The 20,817-nt window shown below is 43.1% G+C and overlaps 9 protein-coding genes across 9 annotated transcripts; 4 read left to right on the forward strand and 5 right to left on the reverse strand.

Moving 5' to 3' along the window:
• Positions 1-1,890: 1,890 nt before the first annotated feature.
• Positions 1,891-6,052, reverse strand: LOC136194096 (death-associated protein kinase 1-like). The gene is made up of 16 exons (XM_065983137.1): positions 5,950-6,052; positions 5,754-5,879; positions 5,571-5,696; positions 5,425-5,523; positions 5,270-5,374; positions 5,118-5,219; positions 4,972-5,070; positions 4,820-4,924; positions 4,643-4,762; positions 4,491-4,592; positions 4,336-4,440; positions 4,220-4,285; positions 3,543-4,172; positions 3,298-3,492; positions 2,392-3,253; positions 1,891-2,345 (listed from the first exon to the last, which is right to left on the reverse strand). The coding sequence occupies exons 1-16, from the start codon at positions 6,043-6,045 to the stop codon at positions 2,047-2,049; spliced, it is 3,237 nt and encodes a 1,078-aa protein (XP_065839209.1). The 5' UTR covers positions 6,046-6,052; the 3' UTR covers positions 1,891-2,046.
• Positions 6,053-6,123: 71 nt separating this feature from the next.
• Positions 6,124-8,233, forward strand: LOC136194105 (3-oxoacyl-[acyl-carrier-protein] synthase, mitochondrial-like). Its single transcript, XM_065983150.1, has 14 exons — positions 6,124-6,232; positions 6,281-6,370; positions 6,423-6,449; positions 6,504-6,568; positions 6,624-6,746; positions 6,797-6,868; positions 6,919-7,005; positions 7,060-7,211; positions 7,266-7,380; positions 7,431-7,497; positions 7,548-7,685; positions 7,734-7,811; positions 7,865-7,935; positions 7,987-8,233. Exons 1-14 carry the CDS (start codon positions 6,199-6,201, stop codon positions 8,158-8,160), a joined length of 1,293 nt encoding a protein of 430 aa, XP_065839222.1. The 5' UTR covers positions 6,124-6,198; the 3' UTR covers positions 8,161-8,233.
• On the reverse strand, positions 8,175-11,694 carry LOC136194104 (semaphorin-6A-like). The gene is made up of 21 exons (XM_065983149.1): positions 11,607-11,694; positions 11,509-11,526; positions 11,228-11,338; positions 11,124-11,166; positions 10,996-11,053; positions 10,787-10,840; positions 10,628-10,732; positions 10,472-10,571; positions 10,293-10,418; positions 10,128-10,240; positions 9,969-10,080; positions 9,852-9,918; positions 9,684-9,801; positions 9,532-9,629; positions 9,387-9,472; positions 9,209-9,333; positions 9,071-9,144; positions 8,935-9,015; positions 8,850-8,887; positions 8,695-8,799; positions 8,175-8,648 (listed from the first exon to the last, which is right to left on the reverse strand). The coding sequence occupies exons 3-21, from the start codon at positions 11,331-11,333 to the stop codon at positions 8,326-8,328; spliced, it is 1,932 nt and encodes a 643-aa protein (XP_065839221.1). The 5' UTR covers positions 11,334-11,338; positions 11,509-11,526; positions 11,607-11,694; the 3' UTR covers positions 8,175-8,325.
• A 52-nt stretch (positions 11,695-11,746) lies between these two features.
• Positions 11,747-12,613, reverse strand: LOC136194110 (large ribosomal subunit protein uL14). The gene is made up of 5 exons (XM_065983155.1): positions 12,473-12,613; positions 12,174-12,386; positions 12,044-12,115; positions 11,941-11,982; positions 11,747-11,885 (listed from the first exon to the last, which is right to left on the reverse strand). Exons 1-5 carry the CDS (start codon positions 12,483-12,485, stop codon positions 11,803-11,805), a joined length of 423 nt encoding a protein of 140 aa, XP_065839227.1. The 5' UTR covers positions 12,486-12,613; the 3' UTR covers positions 11,747-11,802.
• Positions 12,437-14,177, forward strand: LOC136194106 (geranylgeranyl pyrophosphate synthase-like). Its single transcript, XM_065983151.1, has 12 exons — positions 12,437-12,605; positions 12,653-12,733; positions 12,787-12,872; positions 12,925-12,971; positions 13,025-13,141; positions 13,196-13,297; positions 13,350-13,410; positions 13,462-13,540; positions 13,594-13,696; positions 13,750-13,814; positions 13,862-13,911; positions 13,967-14,177. The coding sequence occupies exons 1-12, from the start codon at positions 12,558-12,560 to the stop codon at positions 14,064-14,066; spliced, it is 939 nt and encodes a 312-aa protein (XP_065839223.1). The 5' UTR covers positions 12,437-12,557; the 3' UTR covers positions 14,067-14,177.
• LOC136194103 (protein disulfide-isomerase A5-like) lies at positions 14,047-17,153 on the reverse strand. Its single transcript, XM_065983147.1, has 21 exons — positions 17,046-17,153; positions 16,873-16,993; positions 16,734-16,821; positions 16,614-16,679; positions 16,513-16,558; positions 16,369-16,461; positions 16,260-16,320; positions 16,144-16,211; positions 15,996-16,087; positions 15,872-15,940; positions 15,677-15,822; positions 15,560-15,627; positions 15,415-15,499; positions 15,351-15,363; positions 15,233-15,298; positions 15,037-15,176; positions 14,603-14,980; positions 14,490-14,551; positions 14,342-14,436; positions 14,219-14,287; positions 14,047-14,168 (listed from the first exon to the last, which is right to left on the reverse strand). Exons 1-21 carry the CDS (start codon positions 17,100-17,102, stop codon positions 14,123-14,125), a joined length of 1,929 nt encoding a protein of 642 aa, XP_065839219.1. The 5' UTR covers positions 17,103-17,153; the 3' UTR covers positions 14,047-14,122.
• A 28-nt stretch (positions 17,154-17,181) lies between these two features.
• On the forward strand, positions 17,182-18,097 carry LOC136194019 (uncharacterized). Its single transcript, XM_065983025.1, has 2 exons — positions 17,182-18,022; positions 18,069-18,097. The coding sequence occupies exons 1-2, from the start codon at positions 17,182-17,184 to the stop codon at positions 18,095-18,097; spliced, it is 870 nt and encodes a 289-aa protein (XP_065839097.1).
• On the reverse strand, positions 17,731-19,414 carry LOC136194107 (hsp70-binding protein 1-like). The gene is made up of 5 exons (XM_065983152.1): positions 19,005-19,414; positions 18,588-18,959; positions 18,329-18,540; positions 18,240-18,284; positions 17,731-18,184 (listed from the first exon to the last, which is right to left on the reverse strand). The coding sequence occupies exons 1-5, from the start codon at positions 19,282-19,284 to the stop codon at positions 18,182-18,184; spliced, it is 912 nt and encodes a 303-aa protein (XP_065839224.1). The 5' UTR covers positions 19,285-19,414; the 3' UTR covers positions 17,731-18,181.
• LOC136194108 (cyclin-dependent kinase 2-like) lies at positions 19,369-20,756 on the forward strand. The gene is made up of 6 exons (XM_065983153.1): positions 19,369-19,638; positions 19,701-19,778; positions 19,836-19,953; positions 20,000-20,334; positions 20,382-20,523; positions 20,572-20,756. The coding sequence occupies exons 1-6, from the start codon at positions 19,511-19,513 to the stop codon at positions 20,674-20,676; spliced, it is 906 nt and encodes a 301-aa protein (XP_065839225.1). The 5' UTR covers positions 19,369-19,510; the 3' UTR covers positions 20,677-20,756.
• Positions 20,757-20,817: the final 61 nt, after the last annotated feature.

Consider the following 20,817-nt stretch of genomic DNA (forward strand, 5'->3'; position numbering starts at 1 on the left):
TGCTTCGAAGTGCTGTTGTTGCTTCGAAGTGCTGTTGTTGCTTCGAAGTGCTGTTGTTGCTTCGAAGTGCAGCTGTTGTTGCTTCGAAGTACTGTTGTTGCTTCGAAGTACTGTTGTTGCTTCGAAGTGCTGTTGTTGCTTCGAAGTACTGTTGTTTCTTCGAAGTACTGTTGTTGCTTCGAAGTACTGTTGTTGCTTCGAAGTACTGTTGTTGCTTCGAAGTGCTGTTGTTGCTTCGAAGTGCTGTAACACATGCACGAATAATAAAAAAAAACGCATGCGCAGCAGAAATGGCTGATTTTCCACGCGCAAAGGAGGCTCTCTTGAATCGCTTAGAGGCAATTCTGGCCGACGTTAACAACTTTTTCGATACAGCAGCTTTTCCTGACTTCGTGGAGAGCATACGCACTCGTCTTCAAAGCCTATTTAGGACGGCAATGAACATAAGTGCTACAGTTACTCTTCCAGAGAGTGTCTTTGAACAAATTGCGCAAAGTGTTGCTTTGCTTGACAGTCAGCATGAAATTGAAGACGGCTCGTCTACCTCCTACCACTGTGAAGTGGAAAGCACGGGCGAGAGAGGAAGAAGTCGTTTTGTCATAACGAGGGATCAGCTGGAGTACTTATTAGCGAACGATTTCAGTGTTTCAAAAATTGCGTTACTTTTGGGAGTGTCTCCATCGACGATTCGCCGCCGCATGGCGCAGTTTCGCATTAGTGTTGCGGATACCTACACCGTCGTATCGGATGAGCAGTTGACTGAAGAGATTCGAGACGTAAAGACTAATCATCCCAACAGCGGATATCGGGCTGTGTGGAGTCAACTCCGTTTACTTGTGTTGTGTTAGGGTTGCGTTTCTTAGCTGCAATCAGGCTTGTAGCTTGTTTCTCGAATAAAAAAATTGCAAAATATCTTCTTTCCGTCGCTTTGGCACTATACGTTTTAAAAAAACACAGATTAAGATGAGCAGTGGTTTTCATCTACATGAGTCTTATGCGTCATTTTCGAAGCAATGGTGAAAACAACAGTACTTCGAAGCAACAACAGCACTTCGAAGCAACAACAGCACTTCGAAGCAACAACAGTACTTCGAAGCAACAACAGTACTTCGAAGCAACAACAGTACTTCGAAGAAACAACAGTACTTCGAAGCAACAACAGCACTTCGAAGCAACAACAGTACTTCGAAGCAACAACAGCACTTCGAAGCAACAACAGCACTTCGAAGCAACAATAGCTGCACTTCGAAGCAACAACAGTACTTCGAAGCAACAACAACATTACTTCGAAGCAACAACACCGAAACGTTGCTGCTTTGAACATAACAGCAACGTTGTTGCTTCGAAGTCCTGTTGTTACTTCAAGCTCTTATTTTTGACACAAATATACCGCCATAGTAAGGCTCGTTCGATCTGCACGCAACGATTCGCCAGCTGCCATTTTAGCCAGCATTGGAACCGCTACTTATTGGATTGTCACCCGATCTGGATGACATCATGTCACTCCTACGCGCGGCACACAAGAAGATCAAAGAAGTTCCCCAGACCCTCTCCTGTGGTGATATTAACCACCACTGGAGAGAGGTCTGGCTACGCGAGACTAAACGCGAGCGATGAGTGATTCGATTTTGGCTCGTTTCGAAGCCAACTGCTCTCTCTCGACTCTATTCAATAATTGCCATCGTTTTGCAGACGCTTTTTTCATTCGCCTTGCCTTGAGACTAAGCTAGAGGCGGAGCGACGACGTTCTGCATGTTCGAGCCGGTGCATCTTTCAAATGATTGAGCGCATGCGTACGCGCAAGCCTATCACGATCGATGACGTGTAAACTTTCATCGTTGGACCACGCCTCCAAGCTGGAGTGAAAAACATCCAGCGCTTGACCACGCCTCCAAGCCAATAACAAATAAGAACATAAGAAAAAAGACCCCAGCCAGCCACCGTAAAAAAAAATAAAATACCAACTCCAAGCCAGTAACAAATGTTATAAAAAAGAACATAAAAAAGTTGTAAAGACCCTAAACAAATAAAATACTAAAAGACAGTCTACTTACGTGGACACAGTTGTTCATATTTTTTTTGAATAATATGTCGCCCGACCTTCATGAAATCAAACAACCCCAGAAGTAGGCTTACTTTTGGTGGTTCTTCTCGCTTCTTCTTCCACAATCTCAGCGCTTCAAATCGCCGATTAACGATGCCTTTCGTCTCTTCGCAAATGTTACTACGCTCATTGCCGCCGATGTGAAAATTTAGACAGATGTCGTCCAGATCTGTATCGTCGACGGCCGCGCAAGCCTTCAGTAACCCATCGGACACCGGCTCGTCATCGGCAGGAAAAGGGCCTAAAGAAAGAATAATAGAAAAAGAACTTTTCAAAGGTGCGAATACCTGAAGGAAACTCGATTTCAGGTGCAAGGATGACTAAGTCTCTGATGCAACAAACGTTATCTCCTTCTGGCCGAATGGAAAGTATCTTGTGATGGAGAGAGCTGCCACTGACTTTCTGATCAACTTCCCTCGATGAATAAATAGCCGAGTCAGCATTGAGTTGTTTCAGGTGAGAACTGTCCAAATAGAACCAGTTGAGAATGACTCCAGGACTTCGTTCGTCGCATACGGCAGCGATCATTGACTTGAGCTCGTCGAGGAATTCCTTCGCGACGGTTTCACAGTCGTCTTTGCTCGCCCAGCGAAGGACGACGTCGATGCAGTGATGCCCTTTCTTTATGCTCATTGTGATGAGATACTGGATCATTCTGCTACCGGCAATCTTTATTAATTTGATGCCGTCTTTCCATACAATATGGCTGACGTTATCCATGCGAGAGCAGCGCGACTGGAGAATGACGAATGACGACGGCGAAATGATGTCGACCGACTTATCGCACTCGTATCGTTGGCCACGATATACGTCAAACTTTGGATCTTCTGCCCAAGCGTTGGCCGGAATTTCATCGTTAAGAAGAGCAGTAATCTGATACATTCCTCCTTCGAGAGGAATGCACAGTTCGAGGAAGAGAAGAACTTCGATTGCTTCGTCTGCTGCCACCTCGAATGGAGACGGAGTGCCTTTCTTACTCAGATAATCTTCGAATGTTCTCAGGGCGGATTTAATGTCTTCCTTTGACGCTTTGCCGAATTTTTCACGTGGCATGCCGAAGTGGACCAATTGCGGAGCGAGAAGAGGACCGATGACGTTGCGACAAAGCCAGACGGGTCGAACGCAAATACGACGACCCAGATTAATTATCTACATCAAAATAATTTAGCTTAATACTGATAAATATTACTTACTATTCCGGATGACTCGAGATATTCGACGGCGACTTTTTTCTCGTCTTCGCTCAAAGTGATGCCGACCTCTTCAGCGACCCACTTCTCGAATTCGTCCCTCGTCAGAAAATATGCCAATGGACGTTTTCTCTTCCCGTCGGGAAGAGAAAGATACTTTTCAATAGCGTGGCACAATCTGGGAACACCATCAGCTGTCTGTGGACAGAAATCACTCAAGTGAACAAAGTGGCTTCTCTGTCGTTTACCTTGAGCATTTCTTTACGTATTCTTTTCATTTTTTCTCGGCAGTCCTTTATGCGATTCGATTGGCTCTTGCTGCAATCCATTTCGATCACGTGTGACACTTTAAATGTGCTTTCGAATTTTTCCTGAAGACATTTTGCGACTTGTTCCAGCTTGAAGCGCACTTTGACTCCCGCCTCCTCATTGATACCAATGAGATTGAAGATGACGACAAGACGAATGCGCGATTTTTCGTCAGGCGGAAGCGTTCTCATTGAAGCTTTCGTGAACGCACACCAATATTGTCCTTCTTGTAAAAGGCGACCAACCGTTTCTTGCGAAATCTTTTCTCGAATTGGAAGGACGAGATTAAATATTGTATTTGATTGTTGAAAGAAGAGCCCATGTGCGCTGTGGAATGTGGGTTGGGAACCAAAGTCCCACCACGATCCTTTGCCAATTTCCTCATTTTTACAATTATGAATATCAACCCCGGGTGTACGATCTTCATCTTTGGGTGAGGATTTACTGAGTTGAAGAAGAGAATTCACGTACGTCGTTTTTCCCGCCATTTCGTCTCCAACTACGCACACTTTAATCGAATCTGGCCGAACAATTTTTCGTTGTTGAAGAACGGAAAATCGAGCGGCGTCCTATTACACTAATTACAGGAGGAAACTGAATCAAAATGATGACGTACGTAATGCTGTCGAAGGAGAGCTCTTATTTCACCATCACTTGGCCCCTGATGAGGCGTTTTACCGTCCTGAAAACACGCATATAAATTCTCTTTAATTTACAAGAAAAACACGTCACCTTGTCTTGACACGTGACGTCACAACCCTTCTCAATCAATAGATCAATAATTGACTTGTCTATATTTATACGCTGTGCAGCGATATGCAATGCATTTTGTTTGTTCTACAAATACTTAAATAGAGAACGAGTGAGGAACAAGAATTCTGACTAACCTTGTCTGTGGCAAAAAGATCAGCTCCTAATTCAATTAGTTGTTGAATGACAAGGAAAGAAGGATGTTGATCACATGCGTATAATAAGGGTGTCCTTCCCTCCTAAAAATAGGATTAACAAACAAAAATGCAAAATATCATAAGAATGCAACCTTATTAACAGAATTGATATCAATGCCTTTCTCAATGACAAGATATCGAAGAACATCTTTCACTTCGTCATCTTCACACTCTGAGGGATTGGTGGCATAAAACAAAGCCGTCTTCCTATACTGAATAAAAGACGACGATTTGTCGATTGACTTTGTAGCAAATAAACAACATCTCACGTGATCTTGTGCTTGACAGACTGCTCCTTTTGCATCCAAGTAGCGAACTTTCGCTGAACGATCGATGAAACTTTTACACGCACACATAAAAGGCGTTATGCCCAACTGAAGATAAAATAAGAATAAAAGTATCACAAGTGAAATCTTCTAACCCTGTTGATGCTATTGATATCAGCCTGATGTTCCATGAGCCACTTTACTCCAAAAATGCTTCCCTTTAAGCAGGCATGATGCAGAGGAGTGTTCTCAAACTATTCCAAATATTGCACATGTAGCAAAAAAGCACATCATGTATCACCCAATCAGTAGCATTGACACTCAATCCCTTTTCATTGACGAGATGATGAAAAATCTTGTTTGCTTTTTCAAATGACGAAAATTGAATTTCAGCTGCCCAAACCTATAAATCAAAAGTAATTGTTGCGAGAGGGTTGATATCAATTCTGTTACAATTTCAGATGATAACAAAATGTAGCCATGTTCTTCGAGATAGAGCATTTTCTTCATTGTGTCAATGGAACTTAAACAGGCACAAGAATATGGCGTACGTCCAGCCTAAAAAAGAGTGATGAGTGAAACCATATGAAATCAATTCCAAGTCATACGAGGTCTTTCACGTTGACATTTGCCCCGTGAGTGATGAGCCATTCAACGCCAAAAATATTTCCCCACTCGCACGCACAGTGAAGTGGGTAGAGTCTATCCTGCATCCGCGCATCAATTAATTTACCAATCCAAAACGTATTCATACCCTTGATTCCTTTTCAATGTCTTGATTCTTCCGCCAAAGCGCACAACTGAGCCAATCATCGGCTTCCTCCGCCGAATCAAATTCTCTTCCCGCCACATAGTGAATTAATGAAAAGTCATTCTTGAACTAACGAAAAGGAGAATACAATAAGGTGCATCGATGAAAAACGCAACCATTCCATACCTGCTCAGATCGAAATCCTTTTTCCGCACACAGAAAACTCTTCAATTCATCCTCATTTTTCTTCTTCGCGATTATCGTCGTAAATCGATCGATCGCGGAACGAACAGACGAGTTCCATCTGCGCCTCTGCCAACGACAAGTCACCAAGAATAGTTTTAGAAGCAAAATCGTTTAGTAAATTTCACAGGTTGTCTACCTCACGCACTCCGAAACGACGAGCAAGTGTTTTCAATTGGTCACCCTGACCCACCACGGCTTTCTTCGCTTCTGTCGCCGAAGGTAACGTACTCATAACACGATTTATTTGCGCATGTGCACCGTTTCCATCACGATGACGTAACGGTCTCGATCGCCAAGCAAACTCGCAATCTCATTGGCCAGCAGCCACGCGTAGAGCGAGTGACCACTTCCAAGTGAGTCGTCATCTGATCACACCGCCGCTACAATGGGATCGAGACGAGTCGTAGTGACGGGATTAGGTGACTAGTCGCGACAATCCTTCCACGCAAAAACCAACGCGAATCTAGGCCTAGTAACTCCTCTGGGCGTCGGAGTACCTCACGCTTGGCCACGCCTAATCAAAGCTGAATGCGGAATTCGCCGAACATCCGGAAAAGGTTTCAAAACATGTATCTACTTTTCATTCCATTCTAAGTGCCGTGGATACAGGTTACGAAGACCTTCCGTCTCGCGTAGGTCCGTAATCAATCGCCGCATGGACTAATTGAATTATTAATTTAATTCAATTAGCGGGAGTCGTCCCACGTGGCACCGGCAAAGGAGAGTTTGACTTCGACAAAGTCGTTCCCAAATCGGTTTAGTAGCCTCAGAAATTTAAAAATTGATCTTTTTTAATTAATTATTTGAAAGGAGCGAAAACTTGCTTCTATTCACACGGCCTATGCCCTTTCCGCGGCTAATGAAGCATTAGCTGATGCCGGATATAGTCCAAAAATGATTGATAATATGCCGGAAGAAGAAAGAAGACGAATCGTATAAAGTCTCAATACAATAAATAGATAATTAATTTATGTATTCTTTAGGGTGTTACTCTTGGCGTGGGTATGATCGATTTAGACGATATCGCCGAGACATCGCAAATATTCAGAGAAAAAGTAAAGAAAAGACCCTGGGAGAATTAAAAAGTATCCCTTCCCCCTCCCAGGGCTACAAACGCATCAACCCCTACTTTATCCCACGCATATTGATCAATATGACGGCCGGCTTTGTTAGTCTACAGTTGAAATTGAAGGCAAGGGTCGATGATAGAGGCGCCGTTCCCTCGCCTTTAATTGGAGAACCCCAGGGCCCCAATCACGCCGTTTCTACGGCATGCGCGACGGGGACACACGCAATTGGCGACGCTTTTCGACTCATCCGTTCCGGCGACGCCGACGCCATGATCGCCGGGGGAACGGACAGTCAAACGAAGCCCTTTTCAATGGCAGGGTTCTGCAGGTAACGCATATCCCCTAAAGGGAAGTGTCTTTTAATTAAACGGGGCTCCCCTAGCATTCGAGCATTGTCTAAGAATTTCAATGATTGCCCTGCAAAAGCGTCGCGACCTTTCGATAAGGATAGAGACGGTTTTGTTATGGGAGAGGGATGCGGAATCGTTTTCCTCGAGGTTAGACATAGAAATTTCAAAATTAAAATAGTCAATTTCCTCCTGGGAAGGAATTGGAACGAGCCAAAGCGCGTGACGCTCGAATCTACGCTGAAATAATCGGCTACGGCTTATCGGGTATAAATAAATAATTCGTTGTTATTTAGGAATTGATTTTGTTGATTTAGGCGACGCTAGTCACGTGACAGCGCCGTCTGAAGACGGTCAGGGCGCGTTGAATTGCATGAAGGCGGCACTACGCGACGCTCGTCAATCCGCCGACGCAATCAACTATATTAACGCGCACGGAACCTCAACTCCCTTGGGTACTAGTATAAGGGCTTTGTTTTCCATATAAGACTTTGTTTCTCTAGGTGATGCGGCTGAGAATCAAGCGATTAAAAGGCTGATTGGATCGAGACGCAGCAACATAGCCGTGTCATCCACAAAAGGTATATATGATAAATTTATTGATTTATTGATTTTTTAGGAGGGTGTCTTCTAGGTGCTACGGGACATTTGCTTGGGGGAGCGGGGGCAATCGAAGCCGTCTTTACGACACTCGCTCTACACCACGTATATGTACTAATCTTATGTATTTATTAATTTCTGACCTTTTTTCTTTAGAGGGTTTTCCCGCCGACTATTAATCTGGATAGCGTTTCGGATCGTAAGGAATTTGATTTGAATTATATTCCCAATGAAGCGCAGGATGTGCGTCACTCAAATTCTATTGTTGCCATGTCGAATTCTTTTGGATTCGGCGGCACAAACGCGTCACTTTGCTTCAAAACAGTCTAAAAAATCACAATGCGTTTGCTTTTTCGTTGCGTTAATTATTATATATAATAATGATTATGATGACACCACGTGATTTATGTTGAAAAACGGAGGATCTGGCCTCAGCAACAAAAAGGAAAGAAAGCAACAGCCTATATACACGCGTCAAGAAACCAAAGCCTTACTCTACGCTTTCAGAGCTTTCGCATTGCTGTAGCCGGAGTCTTGATCCTGATCAATTCCGGAATCCTGTTTATCAAAGGAGGGCCCTTTTGTTATTGATCCACGACGATTTGTCGTCGGCGTTAGATTGATTTTCGTCGTCATGATGACTTCACCCCCGGATGCGATATCCGAGGCAAATTTATTGTTTTTGTTATACGTACGATAGGCGACCAATCCGAGAAGAAATGCGATGATGAAGGCCCCAATTCCCACTCCAATTCCGACGCCTATGATGACGCTGACGGAATATTTCTTCGCGGAATCGTCTTTGTTGCCATGGACGCCTGAATACATGGATTAATATTATTTAATTATTTATTTTTAGGTTACCTCCTAGTGTGAGGTCTAGGGTTGGTTCCACATGAGGTTCTCCTGTGGGATTTTCTACGTTGTTGTTTGGGTCTCTCGTTTCCACTGGTGAATCCGTTTTCAAGCCTAATAATTATTAAATTAATTAATTAATTGATTCAATTGGATTTCTTTACCTGGGCATGGTGTCAAAGTGATTTTGAGATCACAGGAACTATATAATTCGTTCATTAAATGTTTAATTTTTAATTGTTTGGGGACCTTTTTGTGCAGGCTTTCGGTCTTCTAGCGCACGTTCTCGTATCGCAATTCCATCCGCAAAGAAAATCAGAAACACAAGAGCTAAATAAATAAATAAATAAATAAATAAATATTAATTTTGAAATTTTTTGCTTGCCTTTGTTCACTGTGATCGCAGCCGTATACGGGAAAGGAAGTGACTTTGGATTGAGAAAGAACAAAGATTTGAGTCTATGATTCAAAAAATTCATTGTATTTCTATAGGAGGACCCCTCAAAATGTCTTGTGCTCTTACTTTGAATTTGTCTTCTGGTTCGTAGGCTGTGATTGCTTGAATGGGACCAGACGCATCGATATCTATTTCATTTAGCGTCTGAAAAATCGTTTTGCAGACAACAGCGCGCCAAAGTTTCCCGCCATCTTCAAAAATTAAAATTGAAACTTAATTATTAGTGACTGGGTGTCGCGCTTACCGGTTCCAATAAAAAGCATTACGCAGTCACTTCCGTTATACGTGACGTCACGGAGAACAAACATAGTATTATATTTTCCCAAGACACTATTTAGTATTCTTTATTAGAGAGAGACTATCCTATATAGATACAGATACTTTGTTACCTATTCATGTAGGTGACTTCAAGGGGTTGACCGCTCTGTGGAAGGGGATCCACTAAATTGAAATTCAATGCTTCCAGTTCGGGAGGAAGTGTGGCACACTATGAAATAAATCAATACGTTTATGTAATTATTTATATTTATTTTTGGCTTACAGATGGGGCGTTGTCTCGACTTTTCGACGAGACAATGTCATGCTTTAGTCCCGTCGTAAAAATTGAATGAATATCTTTCAATTTATAGAGACACACAGCTGAAGCTGGCGGCCCGTTTCTTAATTAAAAATATTATTTAATTAAATAAAAATTATTTACAGTACTTACTCTTTATTATTAAATATTCCCAGAAAAACTGTTTCATTGCCAATGACGTAAGCATCCGAAAAAGAGACTATGAAAGAATCAATAAAATTAAATAATAAGTATTACCTAATTTCTTACCCAGCTCGTTGTATGTGTATCCTGATGACGTCGTGCACGTGAGTCTCGTTTTCAAAAACGACAAAAACGAGTCACGCGAGACAATAGCATTATTCCCAGTTCCCGTATCATTCTACATAATTAATTACATATAAAAATTATTTAATTTTATGTACTCACTTTACAGACTCTGGCCAATCGAGAAATGACCATCTGATCGACTTCCTTTCCCTTCTCTCGAAAGGCCAAATACACGTGATCAGTATCCTCAAATATTTTCACAAAGTCAGCATCTTAAATAGACGTCACGTGATCATTTAAATAATATTAATTATTTATTATAACCTGGTTTTATATGGGAATCTTTGTTCATCGTTCTGACGTATTGTTCCCCGAGATTTTTCACTTTGAACCACGCCTTGTCGTTATTTCGTTTCAGAAAAGTCGCCCCATAGCAATGATCACCACGATCTAATATTGATAATAGTGAAATTATGGAAAAAGGACTATGAAGAGAAACTGACCAGTAAAAGCAAACGCGTTGCTTTGATCTTTCTCATAAGGACAGTACGAAAATTCTCGGGTCGCTTCAGCAGACAGCAAAACATTGCTGAGATTCGATAGCTAAAAATGTCAAAATTAATTAATAGAATTACCCATATAAATCAATGACGTCATACCGATCGATATTGACAGCGAGGCAGAAGAGCATTCGTTCCACAGAAAAGAAGAGTGTCTGTGCGATTTGGAGGAATGGAGAGAACTTTGGGAAAATTGTAGCATTCCTTTGTATATAAAAAAAGTCAGCTAAAATTCCAAATAATCTATTATTATCTGACTTCAGGGCTGCCTTCAATCTGACACATAGTTCCCCGATTCGAACTGATATTGACCTAAGATAGATGTTTTTCTTGGAATCTAATCTCTCTATGGAGTGATTATGCATCAAGATGCGAAGAAGGAAGTAAGGGTCTTCATCTCTCTCAGTCACCGGAATGACCGGATTAGGGTTCGTTAGAGGATACGGACTCTCATTTCTCCTACTTACCGTTTGTTGCGGTTTTCCTTCATGGAACGTTTCGACTTTGAACGCGCGAAGAGCGTCCCTGTGAGACGGGAAAACGAAAGCGAAGGTCATCGGTTACGAACGATCGAAATCCGGCGTCAAAATCTTACTTCGAAGCGACGATAAGCCGTTCCCCGGCGACAAGAATGCGAGCTATTTGAAGAGAAGGGTGGATATGACGTGCGCGCGCTCACGCACGAGAGTTCGACCCCACCTGGATTCGCTATCGCGATCGATCGAGTCATCGTCGCCAGCGCCGCGGGCGATAAAGCGGCGACAGTCAAAGAGGAAATAAGAAAGACGAGAGTCGACGATTTCATTGATGCTAAGAAAGCGCGCGTTCAATGTTGTCTAATTTTCGTTCGCGCGAGCGCGCGGAAGGAAAAAGGGGGCGAGACGGGAAACGAATGGGATGAGAGAGGTTTAGCGTTAAAAACGAAGGGGAATTACTCGATCGATGCACTGTAGCTACTTTCTGTTGACGTCAACGCTTACTGGCTTCTTTTCGTTGAACTGTAGCAAAACACGACGGGTCCGCGGGATACTAGCGCTTTCGATCGTCCTAAGGGATCGCGTCTAGTCGAATTACTTACCGCCGGTAGAGAGAGAAGAGTCGTAAGACGAAAGGAAACCGCACCTGGGTTCGAGAACTTGACGGCTAGTAATGAGTTTAATGACGGGGAGCTCGCGTTAGCGGATCAAGCCCCGGAAGTGATATCATCGCACTGGAATATTTACATTACGCGTGTGTTTTTATTTCACGGGCACCGTACAACCCCGCAATCGGCACTACGCAATAGACGGCGCATTCGAAGCAATACGAGGCCAAAGTTCCGCGCACTCCTTAGCAACGGGACCATTGATCGCCGAACCTAAACAAAGAAACATTGGTTCTATTGATTCTATACTAATTATCCATTCATTTACCTTTCATTTCGCCCTTGTTGTTCACAATCACGCCTGCATTATCTAAACGTAGAGAGTATTCTATTGAATATTTATGTGTTGGTTTCCGTTGTGGGGGCGTTACCCTCGAAGTAAAGAAAAACGCCGTCTTTTCTGCGATACGGTTTGCGCTGGCGTATGACGACTGCTGGGATGACTAGAGAGTAAGGATTTTGGTGTTAAAAATCGATTGCGGGGCTTTGCTTCGCTTTTACCTTTCTTTCTCAGTTCGGGTTTGCCTTTTTTTACCGTTGCGACTAGCATGTCGCCTACGCCGGCTGCTGGGAGTCGATTTAGACGACTTCCGATCCCCTTGACGGCGATTACGAATAGATTCTTTGCTCCCGTGTTGTCCGCGCAGTTGATGACGGCTCCGACGGGTAAGCCGAGCGATATACGGAATTTCGCTCCTGAAGAGCCTCCCTTACCTATCGAAAATGAACAAGGCGTCAATAAATAGTCGATTCGAATCGCCAAATCCATCGATTAGGTGGATTTGGAAGGATTTTCGTACCTCTCTTCGACATGTTCTTTCGTCGGCGTGGGTAGCATGCGCACGAAGTCGCTCCCCGGATAGAGCAATTTGTTTATATTTTTCGATGGAAGAGCGAAAACCCGATCTCACGAAACCACGATCTAGAGAAAAAGTAGCTATGAGCCACATTTTAAGAGCTCCTGATTAGTTTCTGCGTAGAGCGTAAAAGAAATATTGCTAGAACCGTATGAATACCTGGCCCAATGTCCCGGCAAAGGAATCAGACCTTTACTTCTCGACGTAAGTCGATTATCGTAGCGTTGACGCACCGATCTAACGTTTTGTGTGCAAAGGCATTCAATCACTGGCTTCAGGTGCCCGAGGAAAAATTAGACGGCCTGAAGGAAGTGACTCAAATGCTTCACAATGCAAGTCTACTGTAACAAAATATGAGACACTTGCCTAGCTTTAGAGGAAAGTTAATTTCATAGAATTGACGATATTGAAGATTTTTCGAAATTGAGACGGGGAATTCCGGGTGGGTGTGTCGTAAAATTAAATTTCTCGCGTATTTTTATTATGACGTCAAAGTTGCGCACGCCGTCTTTGGCATTCCGCACGTGATCAATTCGGCAAATTACGTCTACTTCATGGCTCTCGATAAAATCACGCAAATGGGAAACATAGAAGCAGTGAAAATATTCACAGGTAAACATAGATTAAATAAAATTATTTGCTTTCGTCTAATCAGTGAGAGAAAAGGTCAATTGCTTGAACTGCACACAGGCCAAGCAATGGACATTCAATGGAGAGACTCATGCCAATGTCCCTCCGAGGAACAATACAAAGCCATGGTCATACAAAGTACGTTAGAACTCATAGACTACATATAAACTCTGACCTCTGTTCTCCTTAGAGACTGGAGGTCTCTTTAAATTTGCTGTGGACTTTGCCCAGTTATTTAGTAATGACAAACGGTATGGGATACACTGGGACAGGGATAGGATATCACTTAAGTCTTCTTATAGGAATTTTCAACCGTTGTTAGATATTCTAAGTCTGTGGTTTCAAATTCGAGATGACTACTGTAATTTGCAGTCAGAAGAAGTACTCTACCCTCCATATAGAATAAAGAAATTCTATTTATCTATGTGTCTTAGTATGCCAAAAATAAAACGTTTGCTGATGACATCACAGAGGGAAAATTCTCATTTCCCGTAGTGCATGGCGTGAATCACGGTACAAAAGGCAGTCAGATTTTGAGTAAGTGCTATTTACAAAACGAGACTGCAACCTTCTAATGACGCAATCTATAGACATACTAAGACGAAAAACGGAGGATTTAGAAGTGAAAAAGTATGCCGTCGATTGTCTGGAAGAGGTCTCAAAATGCACTAAGTCTATATCCATTTTTGATTAATTCTCTAGGCTGGGTCTTTTGAGTATACAAGATCAGTACTTCAAGATTTGGAGACAAAGTGGGTTCTATTGATACTAGATGTAGCTACTAGTCTTGTCTATTTTTTTCTCTAGACTTCTCGCGGAAGTGGAGAGACTTGGAGGAAATCCTTACCTGATCAAAATTGTCAGCCATCTTGAATCGGCATACAAAGTGACGCCAAAAAACGAGTGAATTGAATTCATTGAGGGCACAATCACACAATCGCGCACTTTCTCAAAAAATCTCTCTCAAAGTTCTTCTTTCCCCGCATCAGACGAGTCCGACTTATTAGGACTAAGAAAAATGTGACGTAGAAGGGGTCCCCTTTCCTTCATCAAACTTACTTTTTCATAAAAGCGCGAAGAGCGTCAGCTGTTCTACCTCCTTCGTATTTGAAGGCCAGCTCCCCGTTTCTAAGGAAACCCGCTAGTCCTAGGGGCGGAAACTATTCATTCATTAGATCTTACTGGAAGTATTTGAGAGTGGGAAAGCCTTGGACTTCGTATTGCTGAGCGAGTTGCTTTTCTTTCATACAATCAACGGCAGCCAAAACGCCTTCACTCTAGAAACAAAGATCTTCTATAAGCCCTATATGAGGAAGAGGGATAACGTTACCTCATCCAATTCCCCAGCCACTTGGCTGAACGCTGGCTTCATTGCCTTACAATGACCACACCCTTCAAAGTAACAAATTAGTCTCAACATAGATAGGGGACCTCCTCTCTCACAGGGTGCATAAAACATGACTAAGGCGGACGGATGCTCATCGAGAAACGCATCAAACGTCTCGTCTGTCAAATGATGAACGGCCGAGCCGACTTCGTCTTTCCATTCCGGTTCAGGTGGCGGTTTCCCGCCCGTCTCATCCGGGTTATTCAAAAAATTCACAAACGCATTCGTCTCGCGATCGCCCTCATAGCGAATCGATCGTTTTCCATAGTTATAGTATTTGAGAGTGGGATAGCCTTCAACACCCTCATCAACGCACAGGGATTGATCCCCATCAGCTGTGCAATCGACAGCGGCAAACGCCTGTTTCTTTTGTCCTTGTATTTCGATCGCCGCTTGCTGAAATTTCGGTTTTGCCGCCTTGCAATGACCGCACCCTACAAAGAGAGAAGAAATGACGTCACAATGACGGTCCCATTGTGACGTCACGCACAGGGAGCGTAGAACATGACAAGCGTGTGTTTCTTCTTCTTGAGAAAATCGCGAAACGTCGACGAGGTCAAGTGCTCGACTTCGGGCGCTTCTTCGCTCCACGGGCGATCGGGCGGCGGGGGCGGGGGCGGTTCCTTGGGACTGAAAAGGAGAGAGATTTTAGGAGGCAATCCCCCCCCCGTGACGTCATCGCTTACTCTTTCATGAATTCGACGATTTTATCGGCTGTGCGTTCGTTGAAATCCCACGCGTATTCGCCATCCCTATAAGAGGATAGGATAACGTAACAATTGTCAGATAACCTTGACTTCCTACTTGAAGTATTTCACTAAAGAGAACAATGTGAGTCAAAGCCCTCATATAAAGATTCTATACTTACCTGTTGGGTATCCCTTGACTTCGTACGCCTTTCCCAATTCGGGTTCCTTCGTCGCGTCAACTGCAGCCAAAACAGCATCCTCAATCTAAAAATTAATTATTGATTTTTTCTTTCTAATCCTATATACGGTAGGTCTTTCACTCACTCCTTCTTCCTTCAATGTAGCAGCTGCGCTTTCATATTCCGGTTTCATTTTCTTGCAGTGACCACACCCTACGTGACGTCACAATATAAACCAATATTTCTAAATATTTAGACGTACATGGTGCATAGAACATGACCAGAAGTGACTTGTGGTCAGAGAGAGCGTCTTGAAATCCAAGTGTAGTTAGATGATGAATATTTTCGCTCGTGTCCGACCACGCTTCCTCTTCCGCTGGTTTGTCACTTTCTGACGCCGGCTTAGGACTAAAAACGATATTTAATTAATTAATTATATTTATTATTGTTGTCTTACTCTGCCATCCATTGGACGATTTCGTCTTTGCTTCTTCCTCCTCCGTAATTGTATTGATAGATGCCTTTTCTAATTGAAAAAATACGTTTTTTCTTTATTTTTTAATTGATTAATTTTTTCTTACTCGAAATAGACTATGGTCGGATAGCCGGTTATGTTGAATTCAGTTGCAACGGGACGATTCTCCTGCTTCGTTGCATCCATTCCAGCCAAAATCTAAAATAATTATTGAATTATAGATATTGCTGCCCCTACCCCCCTTTTTTCCATACAGCTTTGTCTTTGAGTTCTGTAGCTGCTTCAGCATAAGCGGGTTTCATCATTTTACACACGCCACACCCTCGAAAAAATTTATTAATTATTGAAAAACTATTATTGATTTTCTCACAAGGTGCATAGAGCATCAATAGAATAGGTTTCTTCTCCTTTTTCAACATCCTGCGATACTCCTAATAAAATAAAAAAGTGACGTCATAAAATTAAAAATTCAAATTTACTTTGTCCGAGTCAAGGTGAAAAACGTCATCAGCCCCAGCTTCCTCTTCCCAAGGAGCATCCCCTGTGGGATCATCCAAAAAGTTTCTCATTGACTAGAAGACAGATATATAATACAAAGGCTTCATATCTCTTATACTACATACCCTAACAGTGAACTTTCGATCGTAATCCTTATTGAATTCCCCATCCCTAGATACATATATATCATTATTAATTAATTAAATAATCAATATCTTTTTGTTACTTGTAGTGCTTCAGAATTGTTCCACCTGGCGGGATTTTTAATTTCTTGCACAGTTTTGATGACGAACTGAAAAAATCAGTTTCAAAGGGGACCCCAGTAAATTTTTTCTCCCAAACTCACCTGCAATCGATTGTTACGAGTGCCGCGAGGCCTTTCATTGCGGTCGCAGTTTCGCCAAAGACAGGCAAAATGGCGGACATGGACTTTGCTATGCGTTTCGATCGCTTTCGAGCCTTTTCTTCGCGTTTTTCTCTCTTACTTGATTTTCCGAATAGTATAAGGACGTTTTTTCGCGTTCGGAGAAGCTTTTTGAACTCTTTGATGTCGTCTACGTCGCTGATAATGTTCTTCAAGTCGGCTTTTCCCGATTTCGAGTGAATCTAGGATCGAATAGGCGATTACGCGCTTCAAAACTGCTTTCGAAAGACTTACTTCTCCTAAGAGACACAGAAACGTAGCAAAAACCAGCAGAAATAGGCCTCTTTCCATGGCGAATACTCCGAGGAACTCTAGATAGCGTGCTCAGCCTCTACGTCAGAGCGTTACCATAGCAAACAACGTCGAAGCAATGAATTCGCGATTTGAGACACTCAGCTTGAAAGACAAACAAATAGCCTTACTTTCCGAAATCCAGGCACTCCTAGGCGGAGCTTCTCCACCTCGTCGCGCCGCGCCGAGGCCTCCAGCGACTTCGCCGCGATTTCGACGCCGAAAACTTTCCCTAAAACGTAGAACGGTCATCGAAGAGACAACTGAGCGACCTAGAAAGCAGCCGACTGATCATAAAATCACCGAAACGAGCGACGAACGCATTCTAGGTTGGCTGAAAGCGAAGGAGAAGGAAATGAAGCGCGTTCGACGCGAGAAAGCGCGCGAAGAACGCGCCGCGAAGCGACAAGAGAAACAGACGGTCAAAGCTAAGGAAGAACGACGCGAAACGGCCTCGAAAAAGTACGCAGAGTGGTCAATGAGAAAGATACGTACAGGGAGAAAGAGCGAGGGGGCGGGGCCAGAGAAAGTAGCCAATGATCATAGAGCGGCTAAAGGGGAAATTGCTTATAAGAAATGGGTCGCTAGGAAGGAAAGGGAGCGAATTTCACTGAAAATTAAACCGGAAGTGGTGAAAAAGGAACCGGAAGATAAATTGGAGGAGCGGAGAAAGAAATACGAGGCTTGGGTACAGAGAAAGGAAAGTGAAATGAAGGACAAGGCGCGACGTAAAAAAATCGAGGATCAAGAATTAAAAAAGGAGGAGGAAGAGGCAAAACGACGAACGGCGGAAGAAAAAGCAAAAAGGACGAGTTACGATGATTGGTTGGCAAGGAAACAGGGCGAAATTCGAAAGGAGCGTCGCGAGGAACGAGAAACGATGAAGATTCGAGTCGATACAGGAATTCAAAGGGAGAGGAGTAAGGGAAGACGATTGAGAAATGATAAGGAAGGAGATTTGAATAGAGTACTTGGAGGTTACGTCAAAACCTTGATTGTGGAAAAGAACATGGGTGTGAGACCCGAGCCACAAGGATGCGATGGAGACGAGAAGGAAAAGACGTTAGATGCTGATGACGTCACTAGCAGAAATTCTATGTCAAGTTTGGTGTAAAAATGACGGGAATTTTATTTTACTTTGAAACATATTTTGCGCAAATTTTTTGCTAATTCTCTTACATCCTATGAGAGATTATATATAAGAAGGGGTTGTATTGTTGAACTACCTCATAGTCTTCATTGCCCTTGAGCTCTTCCTCACATTTGAGTAGATAGTCTTTTAGTCCCAAATCTTCTCTTGCACAAATCCTCTTACATGAGTCATTCTCTTCCACGAGACATATGAGCATTGTGAGAATGACTTCACGTAGTCCATTGCCTTCCAATCTAACCAAAAAACGAACCAACTCCTCAACAAATCCTCTCCCAAGTAGAAGATCTAAATAATTCAATATTCTACGTTGATTAAGATTTCTATTTTTCTACCCTTGATGCTGACGTCATCTATGCACATGTTCTTCATCATAAAAATTACTTTCGTAGTCAATTTTTCATTTCCCTTTCGAAAAACGTCAACCAGGAAGTCAATCCCTCCTTGCTCAATAAATCTTCTCAGGGCTTTGTTGCAATTCCGGGTTAATGAGGATAAAGCATAGACAATTTTTAACAGAGCCATATCTCCACAATGAAATCGTTTCCCAAGTTTGAGTAATTTCTCAAGGCCGCCACCAGCTAAAACGGCTTCCTGACAAAAAGGGTTATTTTGCACTAGAAGTGCTAAAAGTTGAGCAGCACGCCAACAAAGAGTGCCATCAAGCATTTGAAATGCGACAGGAATTCCACCGATTTTAACAAAATCTACGAACCCCTTATCGATAAATATTTCACTCTGATATTATTTACCTTTGGCGTTATCAATGTCTTCGATTTTTTCTTCGAGAACTTCTAGAGCATTTTCGATGGTTTCGTCGTCGACGTTTGGAATTGCGATGATTTTAAGGCAGGATTTCATTACTTCGACGTCGCTTGGACCCATATAAGCGCTCATCGCATCCGAAAGCCATTTCTTGTCCTCTAACTCGTCCAAACTTCGATCGTTCTTCGCTTCTTTGGTCGAAGCGGACGCGTTTTCGACTGAGAACTTGAGAATTTTCTGTAGGCGACGTAAGGACGCTGAATCCATAGCGGAAAAGTCGCGAAAACGCCGGCCGTTGATATCGCGAAAGGCGCACGCTAGTCGGGGGCACGACGCGTGCCACGTGACGTCAAAGTGAAGCGGGGCCGACGTTCCCGCGTAAGGCGCCAATGTCGAGGATTGGCCACACGGTTGCGAGCCCGGATTCGCGAAAACCCGATTCCTCCCTGCAACCTACAGCTGAGCCCGAGCTTCGACCAATCGGAAACAGGCAATGGTAGATCCCGTCGAAAAATTCCAGAAGATCGAAAAGGTCGGCGAAGGAACGTACGGCGTCGTCTACAAGGCGAAAGATCGCGCAACGGGAAAAGTCGTCGCCTTGAAAAAGATACGACTCGACTCGTAAACGAATAAATGAATGAATGAAATTATATGGGCAAGTGTAGCGGGGTTTTGTCTCATAGGGAAACAGAAGGGGTCCCCAGTACGGCCATACGGGAAATATCGATCCTGAAAGAATTGAAGCATCCAAACGTCGTCAGGTGACGCGTATAGAGACTCTTTCTTTCATCGCGCGCGAGACTCGTGGTTCTCTTTAGCCTTGATGACGTCATCTATTCAGATAAAAAACTATATCTCGTTTTCGAGTTCTTGGATCAGGATTTGAAACGATTTATGGATACGACAAGAGACGGGATACCAGACGGGCAAATCAAAGTAAATTTGATATGTACGCGCACTATTTTTAATTTCTCTCATGCAGAGCTATTTATATCAACTTCTCAACGGCATAGCATATTGCCACAGTCGCCGTATATTACATCGCGATCTGAAGCCACAAAATCTCCTCGTGGACGCACGTGGGAGAATTAAATTAGCTGATTTTGGGCTAGCGCGCGCGTTCTTCGTTCCCGTACGCACTTACACGCACGAGGTCGTCACGCTGTGGTATCGAGCGCCGGAAATTCTTCTTGGCGCTCGATTTTATTCCACGCCTGTCGATCTGTGGAGTATTGGGTGCATATTCGCGGAAATGGTTCAGGGGGGTCCACTATTTCCGGGAGATTCCGAAATCGATCAACTTTTTCGCGTTTTCAGGTTAGAAATTAAAAATTATTTATTATTATTGTTGTTTTATTTTTTAGGACTTTGGGGACCCCGGATGATAAAATTTGGCCTGGGTGCACGGGACTTCCGGACTATAAGAAGAATTTTCCCAAATGGGCGTCTCAATCTTTGGCGAAAATCATTCCAGGGATGAGTCGAGATGGGCTCAATCTACTTCACGTAAGGGGGAGGGGGAGACTATTAATTTGATTAATTAATTAATTTTAGGCCATGTTAATTTATGAGCCGTGTCAACGCATTTCGGCGAGAAATGCAATGGGTCATCGCTACTTTTACAACGTTAGACTGCCTCAGGAGATAATTGACTCATAGTCATGCATGTACATTGTACACTGTAGTTACAGTAGTAGTGGAGATTACAAGCATTAATAAAACGGATAAATACTTGTCTATATATGCGGGACTTTGCGTCTTACCTTGGCAACTGTGACGTCACTTCTTCGTTTAGACAAC

The sequence above is a fragment of the Oscarella lobularis genome, chromosome 12 (assembly GCF_947507565.1).
Source record: "Oscarella lobularis chromosome 12, ooOscLobu1.1, whole genome shotgun sequence".
Classification (NCBI taxonomy): Eukaryota; Metazoa; Porifera; class Homoscleromorpha; order Homosclerophorida; family Oscarellidae; genus Oscarella; species Oscarella lobularis.

Coding starts and splice junctions, on each gene's coding strand:
- LOC136194108 (XM_065983153.1), top strand. CDS start 19,511: ATGGTAGATCCCGTCGAAAAATTCCAGAAGATCGAAAAGGTCGGCGAA. Junction 19,779..19,835: donor AAGCATCCAAACGTCGTCAG/GTGACGCGTATA, acceptor GGTTCTCTTTAG/CCTTGATGACGTCATCTATT. Junction 20,335..20,381: donor CAACTTTTTCGCGTTTTCAG/GTTAGAAATTAA, acceptor TTTATTTTTTAG/GACTTTGGGGACCCCGGATG.
- LOC136194096 (XM_065983137.1), bottom strand. CDS start 6,045: ATGAGTACGTTACCTTCGGCGACAGAAGCGAAGAAAGCCGTGGTGGGT. Junction 5,220..5,269: donor TTTTGTTATCATCTGAAATT/GTAACAGAATTG, acceptor TTTGATTTATAG/GTTTGGGCAGCTGAAATTCA. Junction 4,763..4,819: donor TCTGTCAAGCACAAGATCAC/GTGAGATGTTGT, acceptor TCTTTTATTCAG/TATAGGAAGACGGCTTTGTT.
- LOC136194104 (XM_065983149.1), bottom strand. CDS start 11,333: ATGAAATCGTCGACTCTCGTCTTTCTTATTTCCTCTTTGACTGTCGCC. Junction 10,241..10,292: donor AGATTCCCATATAAAACCAG/GTTATAATAAAT, acceptor CGTCTATTTAAG/ATGCTGACTTTGTGAAAATA. Junction 9,016..9,070: donor TGCGATCACAGTGAACAAAG/GCAAGCAAAAAA, acceptor TTATTTATTTAG/CTCTTGTGTTTCTGATTTTC.
- LOC136194019 (XM_065983025.1), top strand. CDS start 17,182: ATGAATTCGCGATTTGAGACACTCAGCTTGAAAGACAAACAAATAGCC. Junction 18,023..18,068: donor AGGAATTCAAAGGGAGAGGA/GTAAGGGAAGAC, acceptor AGATTTGAATAG/AGTACTTGGAGGTTACGTCA.
- LOC136194105 (XM_065983150.1), top strand. CDS start 6,199: ATGGGATCGAGACGAGTCGTAGTGACGGGATTAG. Junction 6,371..6,422: donor TCGCCGAACATCCGGAAAAG/GTTTCAAAACAT, acceptor CCGTGGATACAG/GTTACGAAGACCTTCCGTCT. Junction 6,569..6,623: donor ACAAAGTCGTTCCCAAATCG/GTTTAGTAGCCT, acceptor ATTATTTGAAAG/GAGCGAAAACTTGCTTCTAT.
- LOC136194107 (XM_065983152.1), bottom strand. CDS start 19,284: ATGGATTCAGCGTCCTTACGTCGCCTACAGAAAATTCTCAAGTTCTCA. Junction 18,541..18,587: donor AGATGACGTCAGCATCAAGG/GTAGAAAAATAG, acceptor TGAATTATTTAG/ATCTTCTACTTGGGAGAGGA. Junction 18,285..18,328: donor AGGGCAATGAAGACTATGAG/GTAGTTCAACAA, acceptor AATCTCTCATAG/GATGTAAGAGAATTAGCAAA.
- LOC136194110 (XM_065983155.1), bottom strand. Junction 11,983..12,043: donor CGTTTTTCTTTACTTCGAGG/GTAACGCCCCCA, acceptor CTCTACGTTTAG/ATAATGCAGGCGTGATTGTG. Junction 11,886..11,940: donor CAACAAGGGCGAAATGAAAG/GTAAATGAATGG, acceptor TTCTTTGTTTAG/GTTCGGCGATCAATGGTCCC.
- LOC136194103 (XM_065983147.1), bottom strand. CDS start 17,102: ATGGAAAGAGGCCTATTTCTGCTGGTTTTTGCTACGTTTCTGTGTCTC. Junction 16,088..16,143: donor CAGAACTCAAAGACAAAGCT/GTATGGAAAAAA, acceptor TAATTATTTTAG/ATTTTGGCTGGAATGGATGC. Junction 14,288..14,341: donor CCCACTCTCAAATACTTCCA/GTAAGATCTAAT, acceptor GGGTTTCCTTAG/AAACGGGGAGCTGGCCTTCA.
- LOC136194106 (XM_065983151.1), top strand. CDS start 12,558: ATGGAAGAGCGAAAACCCGATCTCACGAAACCACGATCTAGAGAAAAA. Junction 12,972..13,024: donor ATTGAGACGGGGAATTCCGG/GTGGGTGTGTCG, acceptor ATGACGTCAAAG/TTGCGCACGCCGTCTTTGGC. Junction 13,298..13,349: donor CAAAGCCATGGTCATACAAA/GTACGTTAGAAC, acceptor TGTTCTCCTTAG/AGACTGGAGGTCTCTTTAAA.